Source organism: Tupaia chinensis, unplaced genomic scaffold (genome assembly GCF_000334495.1).
Source record: "Tupaia chinensis unplaced genomic scaffold, TupChi_1.0 Scaffold000048_1, whole genome shotgun sequence".
In the NCBI taxonomy this organism is placed as follows: domain Eukaryota; kingdom Metazoa; phylum Chordata; class Mammalia; order Scandentia; family Tupaiidae; genus Tupaia; species Tupaia belangeri.
The window spans coordinates 8,455,472-8,482,418 of record NW_006159506.1 but is presented as its reverse complement, the minus strand read 5'-3'; the positions used below and the strand labels follow the sequence as shown (position 1 = coordinate 8,482,418).

Sequence of the window (26,947 nt, the reverse complement as noted above, 5' to 3'; positions counted from 1 at the left end):
CAGTGAGAAAGAAACACAGCAGCCTCTAGACTGGGAAAGAGTCACAAAAAATATTTGCATATTCCAGCAGCAAAGAAGCCTGGAAGCAGAAGATGAAGTTAGGCCCTGGCGTTCATTCACAGAACTTCTCCCCAGACACGCACACGCACCAGTGTGAGTTTTCAGCCAACGAGTCGGGGACTTTAACTGTGGTTGGCCATGGGGGATTCCACACCTTAACCACTATGTTGCCTGCTGGTCCTCAAAATACAATTTAGAAAATTAGCTTTAGATAAAGTTATCTGAAGCCAAAGCCTTAATTTTTGGCACATGTCAAGTGGTTCCTACTGACTTAGTTACACACGGGTTCATTTCACAATCCATTCAAGATCTCCTCTGAAAGTCACTTTGTCCAACATAATAGCCTACCATAACAACCCCTTAAAATATCTCTAAGGGGGGACCAGGAGATGGTGTTACGGTTGCATCACTGGACTCCCATGTAGCCAACCATGGTTTGAGTCCCGGACCTGGTGGCTTGAAACTCACGCCGGGCATGCATGCATGCGTGTCCAAGATCCCAGGAGGAGGATGGAGGAAAGGGGACTGCGGCATGGCCATCTCCCTAGGGGAGTGATTTCTTGCTTTCTGTCTCTCTCTACGGTGAGCACATGCACTCTCTATCAAAAAAGCTCTCAAAAAAAGTTATCTTTAAGTATAGAACTAGGGGGCTTTAACCTGGAGTGGACTTAGGGTTCTCAGCAGTCTGAGGCTCTGTCCATGGGGAAATTCCTTGAAGTCGAGCTAAAGGACTGACTGGTTTTTCACTCAATCTAGATTTTGTCTGGGAATATAACTTCATATCCACTACTATTTGGAACCTACTAAAATTGAGACTGGAATAAGTTCAACATTTGGAGGACTGACTAAAGGCAAGCCCCTCAGTCTGTTCCTCTAGATTCTGAGCAGTATCTGTGGATGTGCCAGGGACTCACAATCTTGCTCCCTTGCAACCATGGCCTTCTGCCATTTGTCAACATCACAGGATGCCAAAAGAAAATGCTCTTGGAAACAGACCGTCTTTATGCCAAGGATGCTGCCCTTCACAGAAAGCCATGAAAGCAATTTCTTGTTTTTTGTTTTTTGTTTTTTTTAAATCTGAAAGAGTTGTAATTCGTCAAAGCCACTGGCCACTTCTATTACTGGTCACTCTCACTTACTAGTCATTGGTCTCTCTTTGCATAGGCTACTGGGAAGCTCAGGGCCAGACCTGAAGCCATGCTCCTGTCTGCCAACTGTCCTGCCTTCTTAGTACTGAGTCCACCTCATCCCACACCTTATTTTGGTCTTCTGATTTTCTCACTTAAATCACCTACATATAATTCTGATTCACTCATTAAAAAAAAGTCTTAGACTGGAGCCAGCATGGCATAGCATTTATGTTGCTGGACTCCCACATGGCTGACCACGGTTCAAGTCCTGGACCTGGTGGCTTGAAAATCATGCTGGACATGTGCTGCATGTGTGTCCAAGATCCTGGGAGGAGGTCAAAGGTGAAGGGACTGCAGTGTTGCCATCCCCCTTGGGGGGTAATCTCTTGCTTGCCATCTCTCTGTCTCTTTTTGTCACCCCTCCCCACCACAAGTGCACAGGGTCCTAAGGCAAAACCTCTTAAAAAAAAAAAAAAGAAACTTAAACTAAGTTAAGAATAAAATTTAATTCAGCTGTTTCCAAGTTACATGAGACAGGACAGGGTTCCACAACTTCTTATTTAATAGGAATTTGGAATAAGAATGCTAAAAGATGGGAAGTTCCTCGGGCCAGTTCAAGGCAACTGAATTTAAATGTAACACAGCACGCTGATAGGGTTAGGTAGGCCACTGTCGCTCAGGATGAATTCTGCAGGGTAATTCCATATTCGGGTTAAATGACATAAACATCCTTACTAGAGGGTTTGTGTCTAGGGAGACATCACTGGGGCCAGGTGGTGGCACCATGGTAAGGCAACTGAATCCCCATGGGAAGGTCCTGGGTTCATGCCCTGGGACCTCCCCTGTGTACATTGAGCACATACACGGATGCCCTTGTCCTGGGCTAGCTGAGACTGGGGTTGGATCATGGCATGGAGACCTTGCTGGGGTTGCTTGACTTTCTGTCTCTCTCATGGAATGAGCAAATTAAAAAATAAAAATGAACGATACTCTTAAAAAAAGAGATATTGATTATCTAAATTCATATATGCATAAGATACATAAATTAAGCCAACTAACAAGTTCGTAAGCATTTAAATAAGAGAAAGTCCAAGGGCCTTGCCAATGATCCATATTTACTCAGAAGAATGACTTACTCTTTTTTCTCTATATAAACAGGCACCTTAAGGTAATTGAATTCAGTGAGGGCAGTGAAGTGAATACAGATGTTAGGATAACAATAAAATGTTAATTTTAGGATCCTATTTATTTTACAAAAGTTTCTACATGATAGGACACAAATGTAAATTTTGACCTAGGAGCAATCCTTAATATTTCTGGCAGAGAAAACTAATCTACAAGAATACCTGAATTTTACAAGCAAATTCAACACATTTCATACAAACATAATAATGTCTTCAACATAGTTATTCATAATTCTAGACTATCTTATTCAGCTCTTCTTTTATTTTTTAAAAGTTTATTCCTTTTGTAGGGGAGAAAGGGTTGAGGGAGGTGGGAGAAAGTAGAGGATCTTTTTTTTTTTTTTTGAGAGGTTTTTGCTATAGGGCGCGTGTGTTAGCCAGCCAGACAGAGAGAGAGAGAGAGAGAGAGACAGAAAGCAAGAAATCACCCCCCAGGGGGGATGGCCATGCTGCAATCCCTTCTCCTCCATTCTCCTCTCGGGATCTTGGGCATGCATGCACACACGCCCGGCATGAGTTTAAGCCACCAGGTCCAGGACTTGACCCACGGTAGACTACATGGGAGTCCAGTGACATAGCCACTATGCTAACTGCTGGTCCCAAGGAAGTAGAGGATCTTCACGCCAAGATCCTCTCCCCTTTCCTGCAGTGCATGGCTGTGCCTGGCATGTGCAGCAGGTCAGAGACATGAACCCAGAGGTTTTCGCTAGAGGGCGCGTGTGTTAGCCAGCCAGACAGAGAGAGAGAGAGAGAGAGAGACAGAAAGCAAGAAATCACCCCCCAGGGGGGATGGCCATGCTGCAATCCCTTCTCCTCCATTCTCCTCTCGGGATCTTGGGCATGCATGCACACACGCCCGGCATGAGTTTAAGCCACCAGGTCCAGGACTTGACCCACGGTAGACTACATGGGAGTCCAGTGACATAGCCACTATGCTAACTGCTGGTCCCAAGGAAGTAGAGGATCTTCACGCCAAGATCCTCTCCCCTTTCCTGCAGTGCATGGCTGTGCCTGGCATGTGCAGCAGGTCAGAGACATGAACCCAGAGCCCTCCTGTATGGCCTTCATCGTCACACAGCGGCGCCCCTACTGTCTACACTACCTCAGCTGGGCCGGATTTGGCATTCATTCACTCATTTGAGCTTGACCTGGTCAGATTTTCTTGACAAATTTTCATTCTAAAGGAAGAATTCTGCTTCTCTGAACCTTTACTGCTACTTTTCACACATGAGTAATGATAGTGGCATCATCAGATATGGGGTTTACAAAGACATTCATGTGGCAATATGAAGGATGTCTGGCAGAACAAACAGGAGGCACTGAGACTGTTAGAGAATCCAGACAAAAACTGATGAGCCAAAGAAAGCATCGCCACGGGCACACAAAGGCCCAGCGAGGGTAATATGTGAGAATCTGCTGGGAAGAACCACCCACTGATAATGATAAAATAAGGAGAGATAGTGAAGCCAGTTACAGCTTGAGCAACTGATGAGGTGGGGGAGTGCAGGAGGGCAGAGTGTACTGGGAGGGCAGCAGAGGAGGGAGGAAGGACGGAAAGACAGACAGACGGACGGTCGGTCATGTCAAAGGCAAAGACAGGCCAAAATGGACCAAGAGAAAAGGAACAGAAGGAACATGTCAAGGTGAACTGCAGTGAGCGAGGTGTAAGTGGGAGCTGACCGAGGGGAGAGCTGACATCCCTGGCGGCACGGCCCACGTGTTTTTTTGTTTTGTTTTTTTTTTTTTCTAGTGGGTTTTAGGCTCTTTTAGAATAAGGATGTGTTCCTATTAAACCTGGGTTTTGTGTCAATAAGCTCCCTTGAGCAGAGGCCCTCAAAAACATTGTCAGAATCTTCTAGAAGGAAAGACACCCGGACAGGAGCTGAAAAGGCACCCAAGGAGACAGGTAGAAACAAATGGGCCTGTGGTCCAGGGCCTTTCCCTTCCAATAAGGTAGACAGGGCCTCAGGAAGATGGCCTTCCAGTACTCAGCCTGGCTCTGCCAAAGCTGGCTGCACCTGCATCTCCCGTGGCACGTAACCCCTCCTGCTCGTTCTGCTCATCTTGGTTTTAGCACCCCGCCCCCCCGACATGGTCACTCTTGGATAAACTGCTACCTCCTATCTTTCCTTTCTATTTTTTCTTCCTTTCCATTATTACCACTTCGTAAAAATACTACTTATCATGAACACCACTCCCACCCCTTCTGCTATTTTGAAATATGGCACACGTCCAATTTATTTCTTTTCAATTTATAAAACTACACTCTTTGTGATAATATTGCCTTAGGGTCTACATACACAATAGCAAACATTTACTTAAGAAATCTAAAACAGAACAGCTTCATGGAGCAGCATCTAATAAATGATCAACTGTGAAATGACAGTTTTCAAGGGTCTGTTTTACCCTTTGTCTTAAAAGGTGAGCACATGAAGAGCTTTGCAGCCTGGGGGAGGAGGGGTTCCAAAGACAACATGTCCCCTGAGAAAAGTATTGAGGGAGACCAGCAGTTGGCGTAATGGCTATGTCGCTGGACTCCCATATAGTCGATCGCAGTTCGAGTCCCGGACCCAGCAGCCGGGCGTGTGTGCGTGCATGTGTGCCCAAGATCCCGAGAGGAGAATGGAGGAGAAGGGATTGTGGCGTGGCCATCCCCTCCTGGGGGGGTAACTTCTCACTTTCTGTTTCTCTGTCTCTCTCTTTCTGGCGAGTGCACGTGCCCTATTGCAAAAACCTCTCCAAAAAAAAAAAATACTGAGGAGTCTACATCTCCCCACAGACAGGGCTTCCTGAAAGCCCTCAGTAGCATTTGGTGTGGGTTTTAGCTTTGTGAGTAGAGGCCAGGCAAAGGGAAGACTGCCAAGAAAATGAATTATTTAGCAAATGCAAACTGAAGAGTCCAAATTCTGACCTATACTTTGAAATCAAGAGGCGGTAAATATGGAAAAGGTTCACTGTGATGCTCGTAGTAGGTTTGCAGGGACAGATTGTGTCTACCTGGTGGCCGCACCCATCTGGCAGGACACCAGAATATACCTCTTTACCACGATATAAAGAAGCGTAGCATAAAGAGGCAGAGGCCGGCGTGGTCAACGTGGAACGTGGGGAAGCTTCGTTATTGGAGGACGCGTTGTGAACTCGGTTCCAAAGTAGCTGATTCTCAACTTACGAGCTAAATTAAACTTACGGGATAAATTAAAAGTGCCTGCTTTCATAGAATTTTTATAATTAGCAAACGAGATAATACAAGAAAGAGCAGAGAATATGTTGGACTCATAGGAAACACTTAGATAAAAAAAAAAAACCTACTATTATTATGTTCGCAAAATGGTCTAATAATGCCTACTTTTTAGTGATTCCACTTTTTAAAATGAATGACTTACTTAATTTTATTATTATTTTAAAATTTGCTATAGGGCATGTATGCTCATCACAGAGGCAAAGAGAGAGAGGGAAAGTGAAAAAGCAAGCGGCCAGGTCTGGGACCCAAATCATGGTCAGTCATGTGTGAGTCCAGCACCTCCACCACAACGCCACCTGCTGGCCCCTGGTGATTCCACATTAAATAGGCTAATAAACATTGAAGTCCATAATATTGATATATTCGATGTTAATTCACTCTTTTTTCTAAAGTTTACTTTCTCAGTTTACTGAGAAAAGGAAAAAGACAGTCAAGCCCTCCACCCCATGGTTTTTTTTCCCCCACAGGGCATGTGCACTTGCAGGAGAAAGAGAAACAGATAGAGGGAAAGTTAGAAATCACATCCCCGGGGGGGGGCGAGGGGGGGGGATGGCCACACAGCAATTCCTTCTCTTCTATCCTTCTCTCTGGACTTTGGGCATGTACGCACACACACACACTTGGCATGATATTCAAGACACCAAGCCTCGAATCGAACTGTGGTCGGCCATGTTGGAGTCCAGTGCCTCAACCACTAAGCCAAATGCTGGTCCCCTCAACAGGGTTTTGATCACATGATTCACTTGCAGTCTCAGCTGGCTATGTGCACAGCATACTCAGGGAGGTACTGGGGTGCAAACCCAAGACCTTCCTCATGTGGGTTGAGGTGTGTTACCACTGCACCAACACTTGGCCCTGTTTATTCACTCTTGAGCTACCTTTTCTTCTCCCTCTACAAACATTACCGGATCTGTGTGAGCATGGAAGAGTTATCCCCTAAGGCAGGAAAGAGCCTCATGGGCAAGTACAGACTCGAATTTGAATGAAACCTTTTGTTCTAATAATTTACTCCGTGGAATCAAACTGTGATTTAGGCTCTAAGTATGGAATTTTGTACAGCAAAGGCATTTATGAAACTATTACCTCCAGTGGATTTAGTAATCAAAAGTATAGGAAAGCTCTGTCATAACACGATCTTATTAGAATGTAAGCTCCAGGAAAACAGGAATTTGTTAAGTTTTATTTCTTGCTGTATCCTCAGTGCTAATTTATTGAGTGGAAGCTCAGTAAATATTTGTTAACTGAGCAAATATGGCTCACAATCAATGTCTTTGACAAGAAGTTACAGTCCACAGGGCAGAGGGTGGAGTACTGGTAAACTGCAATGCTCTGCATGGCAGACCCATATAGGCACCTTGGTGATAAAACATGGTGCTCTACAAGGCAACCTTCCCTTCACATGAGAAGGTTGCTGGTTCGTATCTGGGGGCCTCCTTGAGCATGCCAGGCATAGGCTGAGGATAAGTGTGAATGACAATGACAAGACCCTGCTGGGGGTGCTCCATTTCTGTCTCTGTCTCTCTGTCGTGGGATAAAAAAACTTGAAACCAAACAAAGAGTTGGGGCCAAGCAGGTGGCATAGTGATTAAGGTGCTGGACTCCCACATTGCTATGTTTCAAATTCTGGATCTGGAGGCTTGAAACTCACGCTGGGTGCATATGTGTGCATACCGAAGATCCTGAGAGAATGGAGGGGAAGGGACTGTGGCATGGTCAACCCCTCTGGAGGGGTGATTTCTTGCTTTCTGTCTCTCTGTCTCCCTCCGCCACTGCAGCAAGCACATGTACCCTATAGCAAAAGTCTCTTAAAAAAAAATTACTGTCCACAAGAATACTGGATGCTAATATACTCGTGACAGACAACCGACACGCTATTAAAATAATGATGCATGAGATTGCTTTAGCTTAGGAATACCAGGAATTCTCACAGAGGTCTTCATTTTCTCTAGCAAGGCCATAAACCAGGATTACTTCAGCCTCCATAAGAAATCCCGAGACACTCCCAACTGCATCGCCACCACCTTAATTTGTAAGTGCTTTACAAGAAAGCAAAGCCTTTGCACACAAATACTTTTCATTTATAATTTGCTGGGTTAGTTACACTTTCCATTAGAGTTTATTCTATAAATAGAGCTGTTGGGAGTGTTACATTAAAAAAAAGGTACATGACAGGATTTTTGCTTTTAAAGAACCAGAGATTCCTGGGGACCAGCAGGTGGTGTGGTGGTTAAGCTGCTGGACACTCCCACATGGCTGACCAGAGTTCAAGTCCTGAATCTGGTGGCTTACTTTCTCACTTTCTCTCTTTCTCACTGTTAACCCTCTGTCTCTCTCTGGTCAAACTAAAAAATAAATGAATGAATAAATAAAATAAAACAATTATTAAAAAAAAAAAACAAAAAAGAACCAGAGATTCCTCTAAAGGCAATTCAGCTCAGCTTGTCTGTTTACTCTACCCACACTAGACTCTAACTCCACCCGGCTTCTATTCCCTAGCTCTGTCCCTGAGTCAGACCCTCACGACGTAGGGGCTCAGTGTGCTACTTCTAATCCTGCTGTCCACAGATCTCACTCTCGGACATGTTAAAAAACCTTAAGAAGGGAAAATAAGGCAACCCAATTCTCTTTTCTTAGATTCTAATATTCTGAACACATTTTTCTCCAGGCTAGCAAATCAAAATATAAAGGAACTGCAAAATGAAAGCAGGCTGTATGAAAGGTAGTGACTCTTCCCTCCATTCTTAAAGAAGAAAAAAATGGACGCAGTAAAAATAAACACTGGATTCCCTTATTCCCTAGGGTTAGAAGGAAGCAGGGAAACAATTCCTTGTGACAGCAATGACATGCCCGAAGCATGTGAAGCTTTTCAAGAGACCGTGGATTAAAGTTAATTACGATGGAAATAATACTGCCAGGACAGGACTGTATACGACAATAGTAGAGATTATTAAATGAGTAGGGGTTTTTTGCCTATTGGTTATTTTTTTTTTCTTTTTATGGAGAGGCTTGTGCTATAGGGCGTGTGCACTTGTCAGAAAGACACAAAGAGACAGAGAGACAGAAAGCGAGAGATCACCCCCCAGGGATGGCCACATCATAATTCCTGCTTCTTTCAGGATCTTGGGCACGCACGTACACGCGCCTGGCGTGAGTTTAAGCCACCGGGTCCAGGACTCGAACCACGGTCGACTACGTAGGAATCCAGCGACATAGCCATTACGCTAACTGCTGGTCCCCCGTTGGTTATTTTGAAGTAGTTAAAACAAAGCAGCTTATTTTTCCATACATTATCTTATACCTGGGTTCTGGCCTTTGAAAATTTTCTGTGAAACAGATGGTGACATCTTGATAAAACAACCTGTTCAGAGTCACTGCAGTAACACGTATTTTCAGGGACATGGACCTTTCTTCTTCCCACACTGAAGTTTAAACATCACCTGAGATATTTGGGAGAATTTTTCCTTGTGTTTCTATTTTTTTTTTTTTAAGTGAAAGGGAATGATTTTCGAGCAATTTGCTTTCCAACACATCTTGCTTCCTGAATTTAGTCTACCTCTTCAAAATGTGGTTGTGGGTAATTTCTCACTTTCGCTCTCTCTCTGGCAAGTGTATGTGCCTTACAGCAAAAAAAAACAAACAAACGAAAAAAAAGTGGTTGCTATGTTATCACAGGCAGCAGAGCCAACTCCTTCACTGCTGCTTCCCTTGGAGGGGGCAGACCGAATCTGAAGGTCCTGGGGGAGGCCAAAAGCAAAAGACCAGAACAGGAGTGCCAGGAGAAGCAGGGCCTGTGATGGGGTGGTGAAGGCAGCTGGATCCCACACGGTTTACCATGTGACCTGAGTCCCGGACCCGGTGGCCTGAAAAACATGCCAGCATGCGTGGATGCATGGCCGAAATCCTGACAGGAGGAAGAAATGGAAGGAAAGGGATTGTGGTGTGACCTCTCCCCATGGAGGATGCTTTCTCCCTTTCCCTTCCTCCCTTCCTCTGGTGAGTGCAAACGCAATCAAGCAAAATTTTAAAAAAGGAGAAAGAGAGGAGGGACCAGCAGTTAGTGTAATGGCTATGTCGTTGGACTCCCACGTAGTCAACTGCGGTTCGAGTCCTGGACCCGGTGGCTTAAACTCACACCGGGAGCGTGTGCGTGCGTGCCCAAGATCCTGAAAGGAGAATGAGGGAGAAGGGATTGCGGCGTAGCCATCCACCCTGGGGATGAAATCACCCTTGAGGGATGATTTCTCGCTATCTCTCTTTCTGGCGAGCACATGCGCCATATAGCAAAAAACGTCTCCAAGAAAAAAAAATTAAAAAAAAAAAAAAAGGAGGGGCCACCATAAATACGATTCATACAACTGCTTCATACTTGTGCATCCATTAGCCTTCTGGCATTGTACTGGGTCAACACTGCTGAGCAAGAACACCTGATTCGAGACCAGCTGACGGTGTAATGGTTATGCTGCTGGATCCCCACATGGCTGACGGTAGTTCGAGTTCCAGACCTGGCAGTTTGCCTTTTCACTCCCCCACCCCCATCTCTCTTTCTTGTCCTATAGCAAATTAAAAAAAATAATAAATTAATTAAATAATTCTTTTTAAAAAAAGGGAATGAATTTTATTCTAAAGGTTCACGGACCCCCTGGCACATGTGAAGCAAGGGGCCAGAGTGGCTGAGTGCGAATGCAGGTTTGGAGTCGGAGTTTTGGGTTCAGATCTCTGCACTGCTCCTTACAAAGTCTTTAAATTGGCTAAATGACTGAAATTCCTCCTTCCAGAAGTTGTCCATCAACCAGGGCACTTAGCCCCGTGCCCAGGACACAGCTTAGCAAATGAGCTACTGCATCTCAGAAACCTCACGATAAGGGCAGCGTGCAGCGGGCACTGACAGGAGGTCAAGGATGTAGCCGTGGAGGTGAGAGGGTGAGGTGGAGGTGAGAAGTCACGATAGGCTTTGGGAGACTGAGGAGGACAGGACAGGCCTGCGAGGTGGCTGGGCAGGATAGGACAGTTCCGAGCTTGGCTGTGGCTGGTGTGGATTTGCTGCGTGATGTCTGTGCCCCTCTGAGGGGCTGCATGCAGCAGGTAGGGGAGGAATGTACTGGGAGAGGGACCTGGGCTAGAAATGGAGCCTTGGGCATCAACAGAGAGGGGGCAGCTGACACCACAGTGTGATAGAATTACAAAGCACTAAGAGGGAAGAGCGAAAGGCCAAGCACAGAAACTTGGGGAGTATGGATCTCCATTTCGGCATGTCAGAGTCCTTCCACTAAGAGAAGTCCTTCAGAAAAAGGGGAGGAGATACATCTGAACCGGAGGCTGACTGTGTGGTCAGGATCCAGGGGCCTAGCGTGCAAAGGGCCTGTGAGCAACCTCTTTCACAGGTGGCTTGGGCAGGGTCTGCTTGCTTTGGTTACATGTACCCATGAGATTTCCTTTGTTTGGAGTTTCAAGTTTGGGGATAAGACATTCCATTACCACTGAAAGGTGTACTTACTATTTCAACATCTTCACATTGCTAGAATATTTGCATGCTTAGTCTGAGGAAGAAAGAAACGGAACTCTAGGCTCTAGTACACAGCTCTCAATAAGGATTTGTTAAGTGAATTCGACCTGGTTAGAAAATCAATGACGTTTCCTGGCTCTGATCTAAGTGTAAGAAACTATTTTCTCATTTAATTTCGCTTTTTGCTTAGTCAAGGGCAAAGGGGAATTTAGTTAAGAAATGATTCTGCCTATAGAAGTGATTTTTGTTTAAAACATCTGTTAAGAATCAGAATGCAGTTAGCGTAATGGCTATGTCGCTGGACTCTCACGTAGTCGACCGCCGTTCGAGTCCTGGACCCAGTGGCTTAAACTCACGCTGGGCGCATGTGCATGCGTGCCCAAGATCCCAAGAGGAGAATGGAGGAGAAGGGATTGCGGCATGGCCATCCCCCCGGGGGGTGATTTCTCGCTTTTTATCTCTCTGTCTGGTGAGCGCACGCGCCCTATAGCAAAAACCTCTCCAAAAAAAAAAAAAAAAAAGAGAAGAAGAAAAAAGAATCAGAATGCAGGGAAGGGAAAAGATAATTATATAAGAAATATATCTGTATGAATGGGCAGAAATGTATGAAGTCATGAAATGAGTCATTACGCTTTAGGGCAGTATTCACAATGATAAAGAATTGACCATACAAGTTACTTTGAATAAACTAAGCAATGGGGGCGGGGGTATATTAAAACCATTCAGAAAGTTATCCCTGAAACAAAAGAATAATACAAGGCTAAGAGATGCATTAAAGACATCTAATGAGGACAGTAGCCATCCATGAAATAAAACAAATAATTACCCTGACTTCAGATACGATAACCTAACTGAACATTGAGGAACAGTAACAGGCAAATGTCTAGATGTTCTCAAGAAGCTCTATCACTGCATACAAAGGTACACACAGAAAATACTTTCCTTGGGACCAGCAGTTAGCATAATAGCTATGTTGCTGAAATCCCATGTAGCCAACTGCGGTTTGAGTCCCGAACCTGGTGGCTTAAACTCATAGAGGGCATGTGTGCGTACGTGCCCAAGATCCCGAGAGGAGAATGGAGAAGGGATTGCAGCATGGCCATCCCCCCCTGATTTGTTGCTTTCTATCTCTCTGTCTTTCTGGCGAGCCACCCCCCCCCAAAAACAAACCCCTCCAAAAAAAAAAAAAAAAAAAACAACCTTCCTTAGGCTGGTCCTGTGGCACAATAGTTAGGCGCTGTGCACTGGGAGCCAGATTCACATGGCTTACCGCAGTTCTAATCCTAGTCCCAGAGAAAACACAATGATGCATGTGAAGGATGTCTCAAATTTTGACAGGATGGAGAAATGGAGGAAAAAAGATGGCAGAATGACCCTACCTCTCTGGGGGCTGATACACTCTCTGGCAATCGCATGGAGATTAAAAAAAAAAGAAGAAGAAGAAAAAGAAGTCTTCCTCATACCAAGAAGACATTCTTCTTACATCTACTATTTCATTTGGAACTACTTTGCTCCTTCTAATTCTGGTTTGATTCATTCTCTCTAATCCAACATACTCAGTCATTAAGACTTCCGAATTCTACTGATCCATATATCTCAAAATCAACCCCTTCTCTCCATTAAAATCCCCATTGCTCAGAACCAACAGGTGGTGTAGTGCTTGAGGTTCTGTACTCACACATGGCTGGCTGCAGTTCAAGTCCTGGACCTGGCAGCTTGAAACTCACACTAGGCACGTGTGTGCATACCCCAAATCCCAGGAGGAAAATGGAGAAGGGATTGCATCATGATCATCCCCCGGGGGTGTGATTTCTCCCTTTCCCTCTCTCTGTCTCTCTCTCTTCAATGCGTGCATGAGCTCTATGGCCAAAATCTTATTTAAAAAAAAAAAAATCTCCAATGCTCAAGTCAAGTCAGGCCTTCACCATAGTTTGACTAAACTGAACTACTGGGATTAGCTCCTAACTGTCTCCTTCCCATTTGGGGTGAGCAAGCTTGAAGGTGTAATTATAGTCTGCTTGGAACTCCCGAAGAGCTTCTCACTGCCATAGACAACATTCCAGCATCTCAACCTGGCCTACAAGGCTGTGATTGATGTCCCACCTCTCTCTACCCTCGTTTCCTCCCATGACATCACCAGCAACACCAATCTGCTGGTAGCTCCTTATACTCAACACCACAACTACACTGTTTTTTTGTATTTGTTCTCTATGCCCCTGCCTCCCTTCCCAGCTAATCCCTACTAACCCTTTACAACTCAGGTCAGCCACCACTGCTCTTAACCTCCAATTCCCTTTCAGTGTAGGCTATGTTGTCCCTTCTACCTGTCCCCATAATAACTTGATACGCTGCCACCACTGTGTTGTAAAATTTTCAGTGATTCTATTAGTCTCTGCCCTGAACTCCAAACTCATCTTGGGCAAAGGTAATGTTTCAGTTAGCTGTATATTCCCAGCAAAGAGCAGAGTTTGGCACAGAGAAGATACCCAGTAAACGGAAGATCAAACATGCATTTTATCAAAGGTACATCTTACAGTGATAGAGTTCTCTAGACTGCTAATAGGTGCCTGGTACAGAAAATGGCTTAAATAATTGTTAGCTAGAACAAATTTCAAAGATTTCACAGTGGGATTACCAGTGTAAGAGATAACCATAGAGTTCCTACTTTGTTTCTATTGAAATAGAGAAGGGATTCTAGGAAGTTTTGCAACTCATTTCTTTTTTAGTCCCCCCCCCCCCAATAGGGTGCATGCACTTGCCAAAGACATACAGAGAGTGAGAGGGAAAGTGAAAGATCACCCTCTGGGAGGATGGCCATGCCACAATCCCTTCTCCTCCTCCCAGGATCCTGGGTATACAAGTACATGTGACCAGCATGAGTTGACCGAAACTTGGAACCAAGATTCTTGACTTAAAAGTGAAGAATCTTTCTAAATCAATATGGCCTCACTCACGATACTCATTCATAATACTAAAAATCACACATAAAACAAATTAGTTCAAGAACAACAATTTCAGGACACAAAAGAGGAAAAGAAAATAGGGAATTCTAAAATCAATTTGATGCAACTTCTGTTTTACTTTTATGTCATAAAAGCTCATTTCTGTGAATTTTTTTCTTCTAGCCTCAAAATATGTGAGTTAAATAGCTATTATAGGGTCAGCCACTGGCGTCACCACGCCAGTGGTTAAAGCAGCCAACGATAGTTGGCACATAGTCAACTGTGCAGTTCGAGTTCTGGACTTGTTGGCTTGAAAAACATTCCAGTCACGTGTGCATACATGTGCATGCAAGCTCAAAATCCAGACAGAATGAAGACGAGACTGATGTCACATCCTACTTGGAAGTTGCTTTCTCACTTTCCCTCTCTGTCTTGTGCATGTACTCAACAGCAAATTAATTATAAGGTGAGCCCCATGGCCTACTGGTTAAGGAAGCTGGATCCCACATGGCCAACTGTGGTTCGAGTCCTGACCCTGGTGGCTTGAAAAACTCCCCAGGCATATGTGTTTATGTCCTGAATCTTGATAATATTAAGAAAAAGTGAAGAGACAGCAGCGTGACCATTTCCCATCACTGGGAGTGGTCCAACTGCTTTCTTCGGTCAGTGCACACACCCTCTGGCAATTAGAAAAGAAATATTGTGCAACACTACTCTAGTACTGAGTACCTATGAACCCACACAGGTGACTAAGATGTCATAGTATGAATCATTATATCATAACCATGGACATTTTATTTATTTAAGGTCTTTGACATAGGACACATGCACTCACCAGAGACAAACAGAGACAATGGGAGGGAAAGTGAGAAATCACTCCCTGGCTCAGGGGATTTAGCTTCATCATAATCCTCATAGTATGAATCATTATATCATAACCATGGACATTTTATTTATTTAAGGTCTTTGACATAGGACACATGCACTCACCAGAGACAAACAGAGACAATGGGAGGGAAAGTGAGAAATCACTCCCTGGCTCAGGGGATTTAGCTTCATCATAATCCATCTCCATTCTCCTGAGATTTTGGGCACAGACACAAACATGCCCAGCATGACTGTCAAGCCACCGGGTTCAAGACTTGAACAGTGATCCAGTGTGGGAATTCAGCACCTTAACCACTATGACACCTGCTGGTTCCAAAACAGCAATTTTTTTTTTTTCTCTGTAGGCACTTGCTCTCGCTAGAAAGACAGAAACAGAGAGCAAGAAATCATCCCTCTCCCATGTGGGATAGCCATGCCACACACGTATGCACACATGCATATGCACCAGACATGAGTTTTAAGTCATCGGGTCTGGGACTTGAACCACAGTCAACTAAGTGGGAGTCCAACAACGTAACCATTATGGGTCCTGCAATTTTAAATCTTCTTAAAATAAGAAAGATACAGATTAATCAAAAAGACCTATTACAGATATTCCTATTATTGATCTAGACAATAGCCAGGAAGACCTACCTTAACTTAGTTAAACCTTACTAAACCTAGAAATGCATAGCTTGGTTCATGCAACTCACATATAGGGTCGTCGGAAAGTCATGACATATTTTTCAATGCAAAAATGCATTACGTCTTTTCTGACAACCCAATAGTTTTACTACTTAATCTGGTTTCTGAAGGTTACAGTGTTTCTAAGTTGGCAGGTAAGGGTTAATTGAGAATATAAATATTAAGAAATATAAAAACTCTACGTAATGAAGTGGGATTCAGTGTCAGGAGAGGGCCCATGTAGGACCAGCACTGTGACAGGTACTGCTTATTCTCAGCGAAGTCTGCACAGGGCTATTGTCATTAATCACTGAGTGGCAGGCAATTTTCTATTATGCTGATTATAGCCATTTTAAGGAGAATATTTTGCAATTACACTTTGCATTAAAAAAATAATATTACCCAACTGCAGCAAAGACTAGTTTAATGCTTCTTTAGATGAAGAAATACCTATTTATTTATAATTGCACTTTGTGGCCTAACTTTTCTATTCGCTTCCTAATATTCTCTACTTTTATTTTCTCTTTGCCTTGATTCCCTCAGTTATTTTAAAATTATAACAATTATTTCATTTTATTGCACTTTATTGTATATATTTTTATAAATTTTAAAAATGCTTTAGGGGCCAAGGTGAAATATAAATAGAATAAATGCAACTTGGAAATTACTGTAAACCAAAGTCAATAATCAGCAGTGACACATAGATCTAATAATTTTACCACTGGCTTCTATTGTCTAAAATAAAAATGTTATTTTCACACCAAAATTTAGACCGCCAAGTATGATTTTCTCAATCTGAACAAAGTAAATGTTTTCTTAACTGTACAATTTTTAGTTACTTTTCAAAACCATTCTCATTTAATGTGGCAGAACTTAGCAACAATAAGGGAAAAAAATATAGGGGGGATTCCAAGCATATTTAATGATAAAGAATAATAAATCATCCAAAAGTCTAAGAAACTGCTTTTAGGCCCATATGAATCACCTCCAGTTGTCTGTGGGTTACTGTACCCACAGTGGGGTAACAACCATTCCTTCTAGCCAAGTGTCACAGGCTATATGTGAGCCCACAGAATAAATTTAGAATAAATTTTAGACTTACTTTGTTAAGAATTTAGAAAATTTGATTAATTAGTCTTTTTCTCTTTAATTTTTGTCTTCAATATATGCATGTTCCTACATATTTTGAAGTAAAAAAGTTAAGGCAGCTTTCAGAGATTTGTTTGATATTTCATAGTGAGCAAAATTTTTAATTGGTATCTTCAAATAAAATTCTTTTAAAAAAATTTAGCTTTAAATTGATTTATTTTACATTCATTTATTGAACAGCATCATGGCATACAAAATGTGACTTCGCATCCAGAATACACTGTGTATTGGCTTAATCATACATGTTATCGTCAACAAATAATTTTCCATTTCTTGTTTCATATACACACACACACACACACACACACACACACATATATATATATATAAAGAAGTTTTTGGTATAGGGCGCATGCGCTCGCCAGACAGACAGAGAGAGACAGAAAGCGAGAAATCATCCCCCAGGGGGGGCAAACTGTGGTCGACTACGTGGGAGTCCAGCGACATAGCCATTACGCTAACTGCGGGTCCTACATAATTTTTTTTTGATTCTCTATTTCTCACCCTCTGCCATTCCCTACCCCCATCCCACACTGTCTCGTATCTATAGCTGCTTTCCATTCCTTTTTTCCCCCACATTTTTATTAATTCACAAAATATATTAATTAATCTCAATACTTTCAATAGCAAGTTCAGCAGATACATACAAATCTGTAAACACATGTCTGATCTTAGGCATGAAGCTCTGTGAGTAGAATGACTATACCAGAAAGTAGCACCTAGCTGAGGCTATGTAGCTTACTGTGGGTCCTTAAATAGGTATTTGTTAATATATTCTTTTTTCTGGAGAGATTTTTGCTACAGGGCGCGTGCACTCGTCAGAAAGAGAGGGAACCAGAGAGAAAGCAAGCAAGAAATCAGCCCCCAGAGGGGATGGCCACGCTGCAATCCCTTCTCCTCCATTCTCCTCTCGGGATCTTGTCCACGCACGCACATGCGCCTGGCGTGAGTTTAAATCACTGGGTCCAGGACTCAAACCATTGTCGACTACATGGGAGTCTGGTGACATAGCCATTATGCTAACTGCTGGTCCCAATATATTCTTCTAAAAATAGAATTCTATGACTTTTTCAGTACCTCATAATATACACATGCACTAAAAGTATTATTTAAAGACTGAAGGAGAGGGACACATATTTTTTTTAACTGGGTGGGGCAAGAGGAAGGGGGAGAAGATAAGCCATAACAATCTTAAGAATATACCAACAAGGGAAGGCAAATGGCATGGTGGTTAGAGGTACTGGATTCTCACATGGCTGACCGTGGTTTGAGTCCCAGACCTGGTGGCTTGCTTTCTCACTTTCTCTGTCTCTCTGGTCAAATTGAAGAATAACAACACAGTGGAATTAAATACATAAATAAATAATAATAAAAAAGAATGTACCAAGAAGCAAAATACAACATTTGACACTCACCGGCCTGTCCTAAGTGTATGTCTGTGTAGCTTGGAATTGAATCAAGGGATAAAAGGTGAAAAGAGCAAGAGAATGTAATTTCCCACTTCAGCAATTTCTGGTTAACTGGAGTGTTGAGAAGGGAGCAGACTTTCCAGAGGAGGGCTTGGCATTACACTTACTGAGATGAAAGAAATGTTTAGGAATTTTAAGTGTCTAAATAAGAAGAGATGTATAAGATTGAAACTGAAATGGAAGATAGGCTTATAGGACTGAAATAATCACTACAGTGATATTCAAAAAATACTTTTATAGGGACCGGCAGATGGCATTATGGTTACGTGCTGGAGTCCCATATAGTCAGCCACAGTTCTGGACTTGGCAACTTAAAACTCATGCCAGGTGTGTGCATGCATGCCCAAAATCCCAAGAAGAGAATTGAAGAGAAGGGACTGTGGCATGGTCAACCCCGCCGGGGGGTGATTTCTTGTTTTCAGTCTCTCCAGCGAGTGCACGACACTCATAGCAAAAATCTCTCTTGGGGGAAAAAAAAAAACCCTGTTATAATATTATTATAAGCAAAAGGCAAAGCACAGTCATGAAAAATATCTAACTGTCCTACCTCCTATAATACTCTATAGTTCGGGCACTATTTCAATTTTCAAGTTTCTTCTCTAAGAAGTTTCTCTGAAGTTCTGGAGCTGTCCTTTCATGCACAGTTTTCTATGCCCATCCATACTTCAATTTTCCTCCCCAAAGTTTACCCGTTTCTTTCTTCAGCGAGGGGCACTTCCAACAGAGTTTCGCAGCACAATCTTCCCTCCAGCCCTTTGCAGCCAGCCAGGGACACAAGCACACTTTCCCTCTCAGTGTCTGTCTCTGTCTCTCTCCAGCGAGCAATGTGCCCTATGGCAAAAACCTTCAAAACAGAAAAAAGGCATGCAGCAGAGCTGCCCTGTTTGAGGAAGTGAATGCTCCCTGGTATGAGCACTGGTCACACTAGGGCTGGAAAGGTTCCCGTGAGCATTCTTGACCTGTCAGTGGCACAGAGGGCAGGAAAGGCAGTTCATGTTGAAGGACTTGTAAAGGCGCACTCAGAATCAAGGGAAGGAAACTCGGGAATGGTGAGCGAGCGGCCTGCTCCTGCCTTCTCTAGAGCTCATGGTTCCAAGAACTCAGCTTGCCATGGAGTCTGGACTGCAATGGGTGATTTATTAGCTTCCCAGTGGCTCGAAAGGAGAACAGACTTTGAAACATGAGTCATGGCTCGGTCCCTTCAGTAGCACTCCAGTAATGTTTGGTTCAAGTGTGGATACGGTACGCAAAGACACCTGACACTTACCAGGACTTACTTCATTGTGTGAATTTATGAAATGAGAGAGCCTGACTGGCCAGCGACTAATGATGTAAGGAAGAACTGGATGTTTCTAAAACATTTTTGTAAAATTTTTATTTATTTGTTATTAAAATTTTTAATTAAAAAAATATATTTTTAAATGTTTCTAAAACTCTTGAAGGCCGAGTCAGGGGATACCTGGGTTGCAGGAGGCTTTACTGCAGAGGGTGTGGCTGTGGAAGCTGCAGGGCTCTGGGAGGTGGGTGGCTCTCTGGTTCCAACTGTGGTTTTCCAATTCTGAGACCTTAGTCAAGCTGTTTCTCTTCTCTATGCCTCGCCTTGCTTTCAGGACTCTCTCATTACTTTTTGGCAATTTTATCCTGCGTTTAAAGACACCTGATCTAGCTCAACCCAATACCTGGGCCATAATTCCCTATATCTGGCTGTAAAACTTCCCTTGCATTTTACTTCCCAAGCACCTTACTTTCTGTCTGGACCAAGTCTCTGCCCCATACCTAGCTATGAGCGTCCATGGCAGACAGGGAAAGCTGGCTGATCTAATCCTCATCCTCAATGCTCTTCTTTTGCCTTTCCACTAGAGACCAGGAAAGCTTACAGCCTCAATTGCCAGCCTCTTGGTTCACCTAGCAGTAGAAACAGCGTTTTGTTCAGTAAGACATAACCAGACGTCTGTTGGAAACCCTTTCTGATGGGAACCAGCAGTTAGCATAATGGCTATGTCGCTGGACTCCCACGTAGTCGACCACAGTTCGAGTCCCGGACCCAGTGGCTTAAAACTCACGCCGGGCACGTGTGCGTGCGTGCCCAAGATCCGTGTGTGCCCAAGATCCCAAGAGGAGAATGGAGGAGAAAGGATTGTGGCATGACCATCCCCCCTGGGGGGTGATTTCTCGCTTTCTGTCTCTATGTCTCTGTCTGGTGAGCGCACACGCCCTATAGCGAGAATCTCTCAGAAAAACAAAACAAAACAAAAAACCCTTTCTGATTTAAAACAAACAAACAAACAAACAAAAAATACCCCTCACCTCACCCACACATACACCTTGGTTTTTTTTTTTGGTTTTTCCTGATTGGAACTGTCCTTTTTTCTTCTTCCCGCCTTGAATAAAAATATATTTGGAGTTTCAACAGCTGATTGAGACACCAGGTCTATGCATGAGAGGAATATTGGGATCTACAGACACCTTGGTTTTCTCTGGCAGCTTAATCAGCTCTAGCAGATTCATACGTCCAGACCTTTTTCCATATGAGAAGAAGAAACCCCCTACTTACTTGAGCTCTGTGTAGGAGTATCCTACTACTTTTAATCAAAACCATTCCTAATGATCTCTTCATAAGGTGGCACTGAGGGGGCCAGTTCCCCTTTATGACCCTTCCTCTTTTGTACTTTTATCGATAACCATTTTATGAGGCTATTACTTTTTACCGTTAACAGGAGTTTCCTTTTGATCTGGAGCTCCCAGCGTGTGTGCCCAAGATCCCAAGAGGAGAATGGAGGAGAAAGGATTGTGGCATGACCATCCCCCCTGGGGGGTGATTTCTCGCTTTCTGTCTCTATGTCTCTGTCTGGTGAGCGCACACGCCCTATAGCGAGAATCTCTCAGAAAAACAAAACAAAACAAAAAACCCTTTCTGATTTAAAACAAACAAACAAACAAACAAAAAATACCCCTCACCTCACCCACACATACACCTTGGTTTTTTTTTTTGGTTTTTCCTGATTGGAACTGTCCTTTTTTCTTCTTCCCGCCTTGAATAAAAATATATTTGGAGTTTCAACAGCTGATTGAGACACCAGGTCTATGCATGAGAGGAATATTGGGATCTACAGACACCTTGGTTTTCTCTGGCAGCTTAATCAGCTCTAGCAGATTCATACGTCCAGACCTTTTTCCATATGAGAAGAAGAAACCCCCTACTTACTTGAGCTCTGTGTAGGAGTATCCTACTACTTTTAATCAAAACCATTCCTAATGATCTCTTCATAAGGTGGCACTGAGGGGGCCAGTTCCCCTTTATGACCCTTCCTCTTTTGTACTTTTATCGATAACCATTTTATGAGGCTATTACTTTTTACCGTTAACAGGAGTTTCCTTTTGATCTGGAGCTCCCAGCACAACATTTAAGTGTATAATAAATTTAAAAAAGACTTGAACAGTTGATAACGATTAACGCATTCTGGCACTCTATTTGGTGAGTACTTGAGCACTACGTAAGCCTTTTCTCACATTTTTTTTTTTTTTTTTAAATAAACCAGAGGGCACAGGAGCTTACAGGGGCAGGGGTGGAGAAAGTAACCATTCCCACTGTCATGCTGCAATCCCTTCTCTTCCACTTCTCCATCATGTTGGGATTTGGGGCAAGCACACACATATGCTTGGCATGTTTTTCAAGCCACTGGGGCTGAGATTAGACTGTGGTCAACCATGTGGTATGGAGCTCCCTTAACTTCTAGGGTGTATTAGGGTCCAACCCTTTTACAAGCAAAAAATAATGTATTACTCAATATATTATGCATTTTATACACACAAACACACACACACACACACTCACATATATAAAGGGAATAGCTGACAAAAATGGCCTCTGAAAAATTTTTCTTTTGCTTTTCAACAACGATATTAGATAGGTACTATACTAAGCATTAAGAAGAGAGAGGTAAGACAGAATTTCTGCTTTCAAGGAACTGAAATAAACGAATCAACTATTACAAGGGTGTGTCCTATGTGTGAATTATCCTCGCCTCTTCCATCCACTGATGGAAAACAATCCAAGTCCTTCAGTCCGAGATCAATCCAGCACCTGTCCTGACCGCCTCTGACCTCTCGTGGGTCTCGCTCTATCGGTTACCCTTATGTATTTCATTAACCAAATGTCTCCCTCCGTGTGTGCAGGAGGATCTACCACAGGCTGGATGATCTGTGGGTACTAACGGAGTGTAGGCAGAAGCAAATGTGAGCAGCCAGCTGTCTTCTAGAAGGCAAATATTAAAAATGTCAATACCACGCTTGACTTTTTAGAAGAAAACAATTATCCTTTAAAAATTTGGTTAACATGTAATGAATTTATCAATCTCTTTAAAAATGGGCTTTAAAACAGCTTTGGGTATAATTTTAATCTGAGTAAATACTGATAACTATGCCTCAAATAAACTACAGGTTTTTTTTGGTCTTTGTAAAAGGCGGGACCAGCAGTTAGCGTAATGACCATGTCGCTGGACTCCCATGTAGCTGACCGTGGTTCAAGTCCGGGACCCGGTGGCTTAAATTCACGCTGGGCGCGTGTGCGTGCGTGCCCAAGATCCCGAGAGGAGAATGGAGGAGAAGAGATTGCAGCATGGCCATCCTCCCTGGGGGGTGATTTCTCACTTTCTGTCTCTCTCTGTCTTTCTGGCGAGCGCATGCACCCTAAAACAAAAACCTCTCCCCCAAAAAAGAATGTAAAAGGCCAAGGCAAAGCCAGCAGGTGGCATGGTGGTTGAGGTGCTGCATTCCCACATGGTCAACTATGGTTCAAGTCCTGGCCCTGGTGGCTTGCTTTGTCATGTTCCCTCTCTCCCTCTCTCTCTGTCTCTCTGGTGAGTGCACATGCCCTATAGCAAATTAAGTAATAATAATAACAAAAATAATAAATAAAATTGGATAAATAATGAACAAACAAACAAAATGTAAAAGGCTCCTGAAATGAGCTAGAGAACCATGTTTTTGGTTTTTTGTTTTGTTTTGTTTTTGTTTTTTGCTAGAGGGCATATGCACTCACCAGGAAGACAGAGAGAGAGAGAAATCACACTGCAGGGCAGATGGCCACGCCACAATCCCTTCTCTTCCTTTTTCCTTTTGGGATTTTGAGTATGCACTCACATACATCGAGTGTGAGTTTTAAGCCGCCACATCCAGGATTTGAACTGCAGTCGATTACGTGCAAGTCCAGTGACGTAACCATTACACCATCTGCTCGTCCGGAAAAACACGTTCTTAGAATATTTTCTTGGCCTTCTACAGGGGGTCTCCAGTCAACTCCTTAGATTTTAATGTTCCTTAGAATAGCATTCTTATTTCTTTAATTTTCTCACTATAAATAGGGATTTCTTGTTTTTCATAGGACAGAACCTTCTGGCCAGATAATTGTTAACAGGGGCTGTCCTACGTATCCTTTGAGTCTATTACATGCCAGTAGCACCGTCTACCAAAGCTGTGACAATCAAAAATGTCCCCAGACATTACCAAATAAAACTGCCTTGGTTGAGAACCACTGTCCTAATTATCCTTCCTGGAGATTTCATCTAATACCAAAGTTTTAATTCCATGTTGAAAGTAATTCGACTAAGTGCCTACTCTGTGCTATACATTATTCTAAGCCCTTGAACTGAATGAATTCATTTAAACCTCACCACCCTATGGGATGAAGAAATGATTATTTCCATTTCATAGATTAGGAAATTGCAGAACAGGAAGTGTAGTGATTTGCCAAGGTCACGCAGAGAGTCAGTGGTGCTGAATTCTCCAGCCCTGCTGGCTCTTCTGCATTTCAGACCCCTGTGATTAGCTGCTTCTGCTCAGGGTCCCAGATGAAATGTACCCATGCTGTCCTAAAAATGAGCTCAAAAACTTCTTCCTGCAAGACCAGATATTTCTGTATTCTCTGAGTCAGGGAATGATACTTTTATACCTACCCTCTCTGTGCTTCGGCTGAATGAGAAACCTGGACTTCATTCTAGACTCTACTTAGATTCTCTTCTTGACTATTCCTGAAAGCATCATTTGAGTTCTAGCAAAGATTTCTGTTTTGTTTTGTCATAGGGCATGTACTCTTGCTGGAGGGAGAGGGACAGAGAGAGAGAGAGAGAGAAAGAGAGAGAGAGAGAGAGAGAGAGAGAGAGAGAGAAAGCACCCCATGGAGAGGATGGCCACACTGCAATTCATTCTCCTCTCAGGATTTTGGGCATGCTTGCACACATGCCCAGCGGGATTTTCGAGCTGCCAGGTCTGGGACTCAACTGCACAGATGACCACATGGGATCCAGCTGCCTTGTCCACACTATACCAGTTGCTTGCATGCCCCAAATCCCAAGAGAAGCATGGAGGAGGAGGCACTGTGGTATGGCTATAGCCACTGGGTGGTGCATCCTATTCTTACTTACTCTCCTTAGTTAGCACACATATCCTATAGCAAAATTAAAAAAAGAAAATAATGGAAGGAGCCTTAGAGATTGTGAGTCCGATGGTCTACTTTTATAGACACCTGACACAGAGAGCGTCAGTGACTTGTCCAAGATGACATGTTCCATGAGGGCTCTTACACGGCTTCTCTGCAATGTGCTCTCTGGTCCACGCCCTCCCTGCCACCATGTAGAGTGTGTGAACTGTGTGGTGATCCAGTCATTGTTAATTCTGACTGAAGTCAAGTGACAAAATATCTTCTCCTTGAGTGGTGAAAATGATTGGTTTCCACTTCTTTATTTGCATATTTTGTGCATTCCCTTTACAGACTTGGTTAAGAACTTCAGTGCAGGATGTTTGGTTAATTTTTTGTTAATCATCTCACCAGTGTAACGAGTATTACACCTGTTCACCTCCAAAGTCAAAGTCTTGAAGTCTAATAATAGACTTCCTTGAAATATTTCCTTTCACTGCCTGACTGGGTGAAGACAACTGTACTGGTACGATCGAGATGCTTTTCTCACACTTACAGGTTGTGTACATTTCTACACAGGTTTCTAAAATTTGACAGTCACTACTTGTGACGATTAGCATTTCTGTCCACTAACCCAAGATATACAAGGCCTACCCAGCACAGGGCCTGCCCGCTCACATACCTGCGGGGGTGGTGGTGGGTACCTAGCCAGGCCTGTTCCAGAGGTAAGTTCTGTTGCTATGACACCCAATACAAGGCTGGCCAATCACCTAAAGTGAGCCCTGGTGTAAAAAGATGAGCTAGTCCAATCAGATTCTTTCCTGTAAATAGGCTCAAACTCAGAGAGGGTCAGTAGTTTAGTACAGACACCAAAGCTGAAAGAATGCAGGGAGAAACTCCGACAGACACTCACAGTCATGATGGGTCAGAGGTTATAGGGAATCAACAACTGTGACAGTTTCTGAGACAGGGAAGAGGGGTACAAAGAGGAGTAACAAGGGACTCAGGGCCCGATGGCAGCAGAGATGGTTCCAGATTTGGTCTTCGGATCTTCCATGTGGGAAGAGAAGGTGTCCATGATCTAGGGCTGGCTGGGGGTACATCAGCGTGTCAAGACCCTGTTGGGGATGTTGTCTATTTTTCTAGCTCATGTTAGAAATAAACTTTAGCTTTTTTTTTTTTTGGAGAGGTTTGTGCTATAGGGTGCGCTCGCCAGAAAGAGAGATAGAAAGCGAGAAATAATCACCCCCGGGGAGGTAGGGGGGATGTATGGCAATGCCGCAATCCCTTCCCCTCTTGGGATCTTGGGCACACACGCCCGGAGTGAGTTTAAGCCACCAGGTCCAGGACTCGAACCGGGGTCGATTACATGGGAGTCCAGCGAAATAGCCATTACGCCAACTGCTGGTCCCAGAAATAAACTTTAAAAATAACAGGTTCATAAGCAAATAGGAGAATGGAGCACAGGTTCATAAGCAAATAGGGGCATGGAGCAGGCACGGTTAAGTGTGCTCCGGTAACAATGTTACGAATTCAGACTTCTATTCTCCTGCTGTTAAGGTCGCATAAGCAGAATTTCCGTCTGGACAGTCAAGATAACTAACGGTTCATCTCCTGGTACCCTCTCCCGGAAGCCTGTGGGATCACTTTTCCTTCCCACTACTTGGGTGTCCATTCTCCAAACCGCACACCCCAAATAGAATGGACTTGACTCTTGCAACCAAAAGAGCCTACGAAAAAAAGGGAGGGCTACAGCGAGCGCTCGGCTTGGTGCCACTGGCCACCGCTACTCCACCCAACTACCAATTCTCAGGAGAGTCCAACATACGCATCACGCTGTCCCTAAGTTCATCACGTGCAGCCTGCATGTCCATCCTTTAACCGCAGACACGCGACTCTAACCGAGCCCCCAGAGCACGAACCCAGGTGTAGACCTGGAGAGACGTACGCGATGTGTCCCCAGGTGCACTCAAGGGCAGGCTCCTGCTCCTCCCCTGCGCTCTCAGAGCCGCACCTGTGGCAGGGCACGCTCTGCGATCGCTGTCCCGAGGTCGCCGGCGCCAGACTTGGCTCGCCGCCCCCTCCCCGGGGTTGTTCGGGGCAGCCCGCGCCCCCGGCCCTCCCGGCCCCGCCGCCCGCCGGGTCACCTGTAATTGTAGGAGCTGAAATGCTTGCTCTCTCTCAGCATCGCCCGGTACAGATCTAACACTTGTGCGCGGCTGGAGGCTGCCATTTTGGAAGGAAAAAAAAATAATATATGGGTCCTCTGCGCGGAGGGCCCGAGTTGAAACCAACCTACAAAA

At 43.8% G+C, this 26,947-nt stretch overlaps 1 protein-coding gene across 2 annotated transcripts in view; it reads right to left on the bottom strand.

The window, feature by feature from the left end:
* The window catches only part of LYRM4 (LYR motif containing 4), a 200,704-nt gene extending 173,763 nt beyond the window's left edge, over window positions 1–26,941 (bottom strand). For both annotated transcript variants that reach the window (XM_006141241.2, XM_027774959.1), the window contains exon 1: window positions 26,792–26,941. In XM_006141241.2, the coding sequence (XP_006141303.1) occupies window positions 26,792–26,877 (86 nt within the window). In that variant the 5' untranslated portion in view covers window positions 26,878–26,941. The remainder of the gene's footprint in view (window positions 1–26,791) is intronic.
* Between the last annotated feature and the right edge of the window lie 6 nt (window positions 26,942–26,947).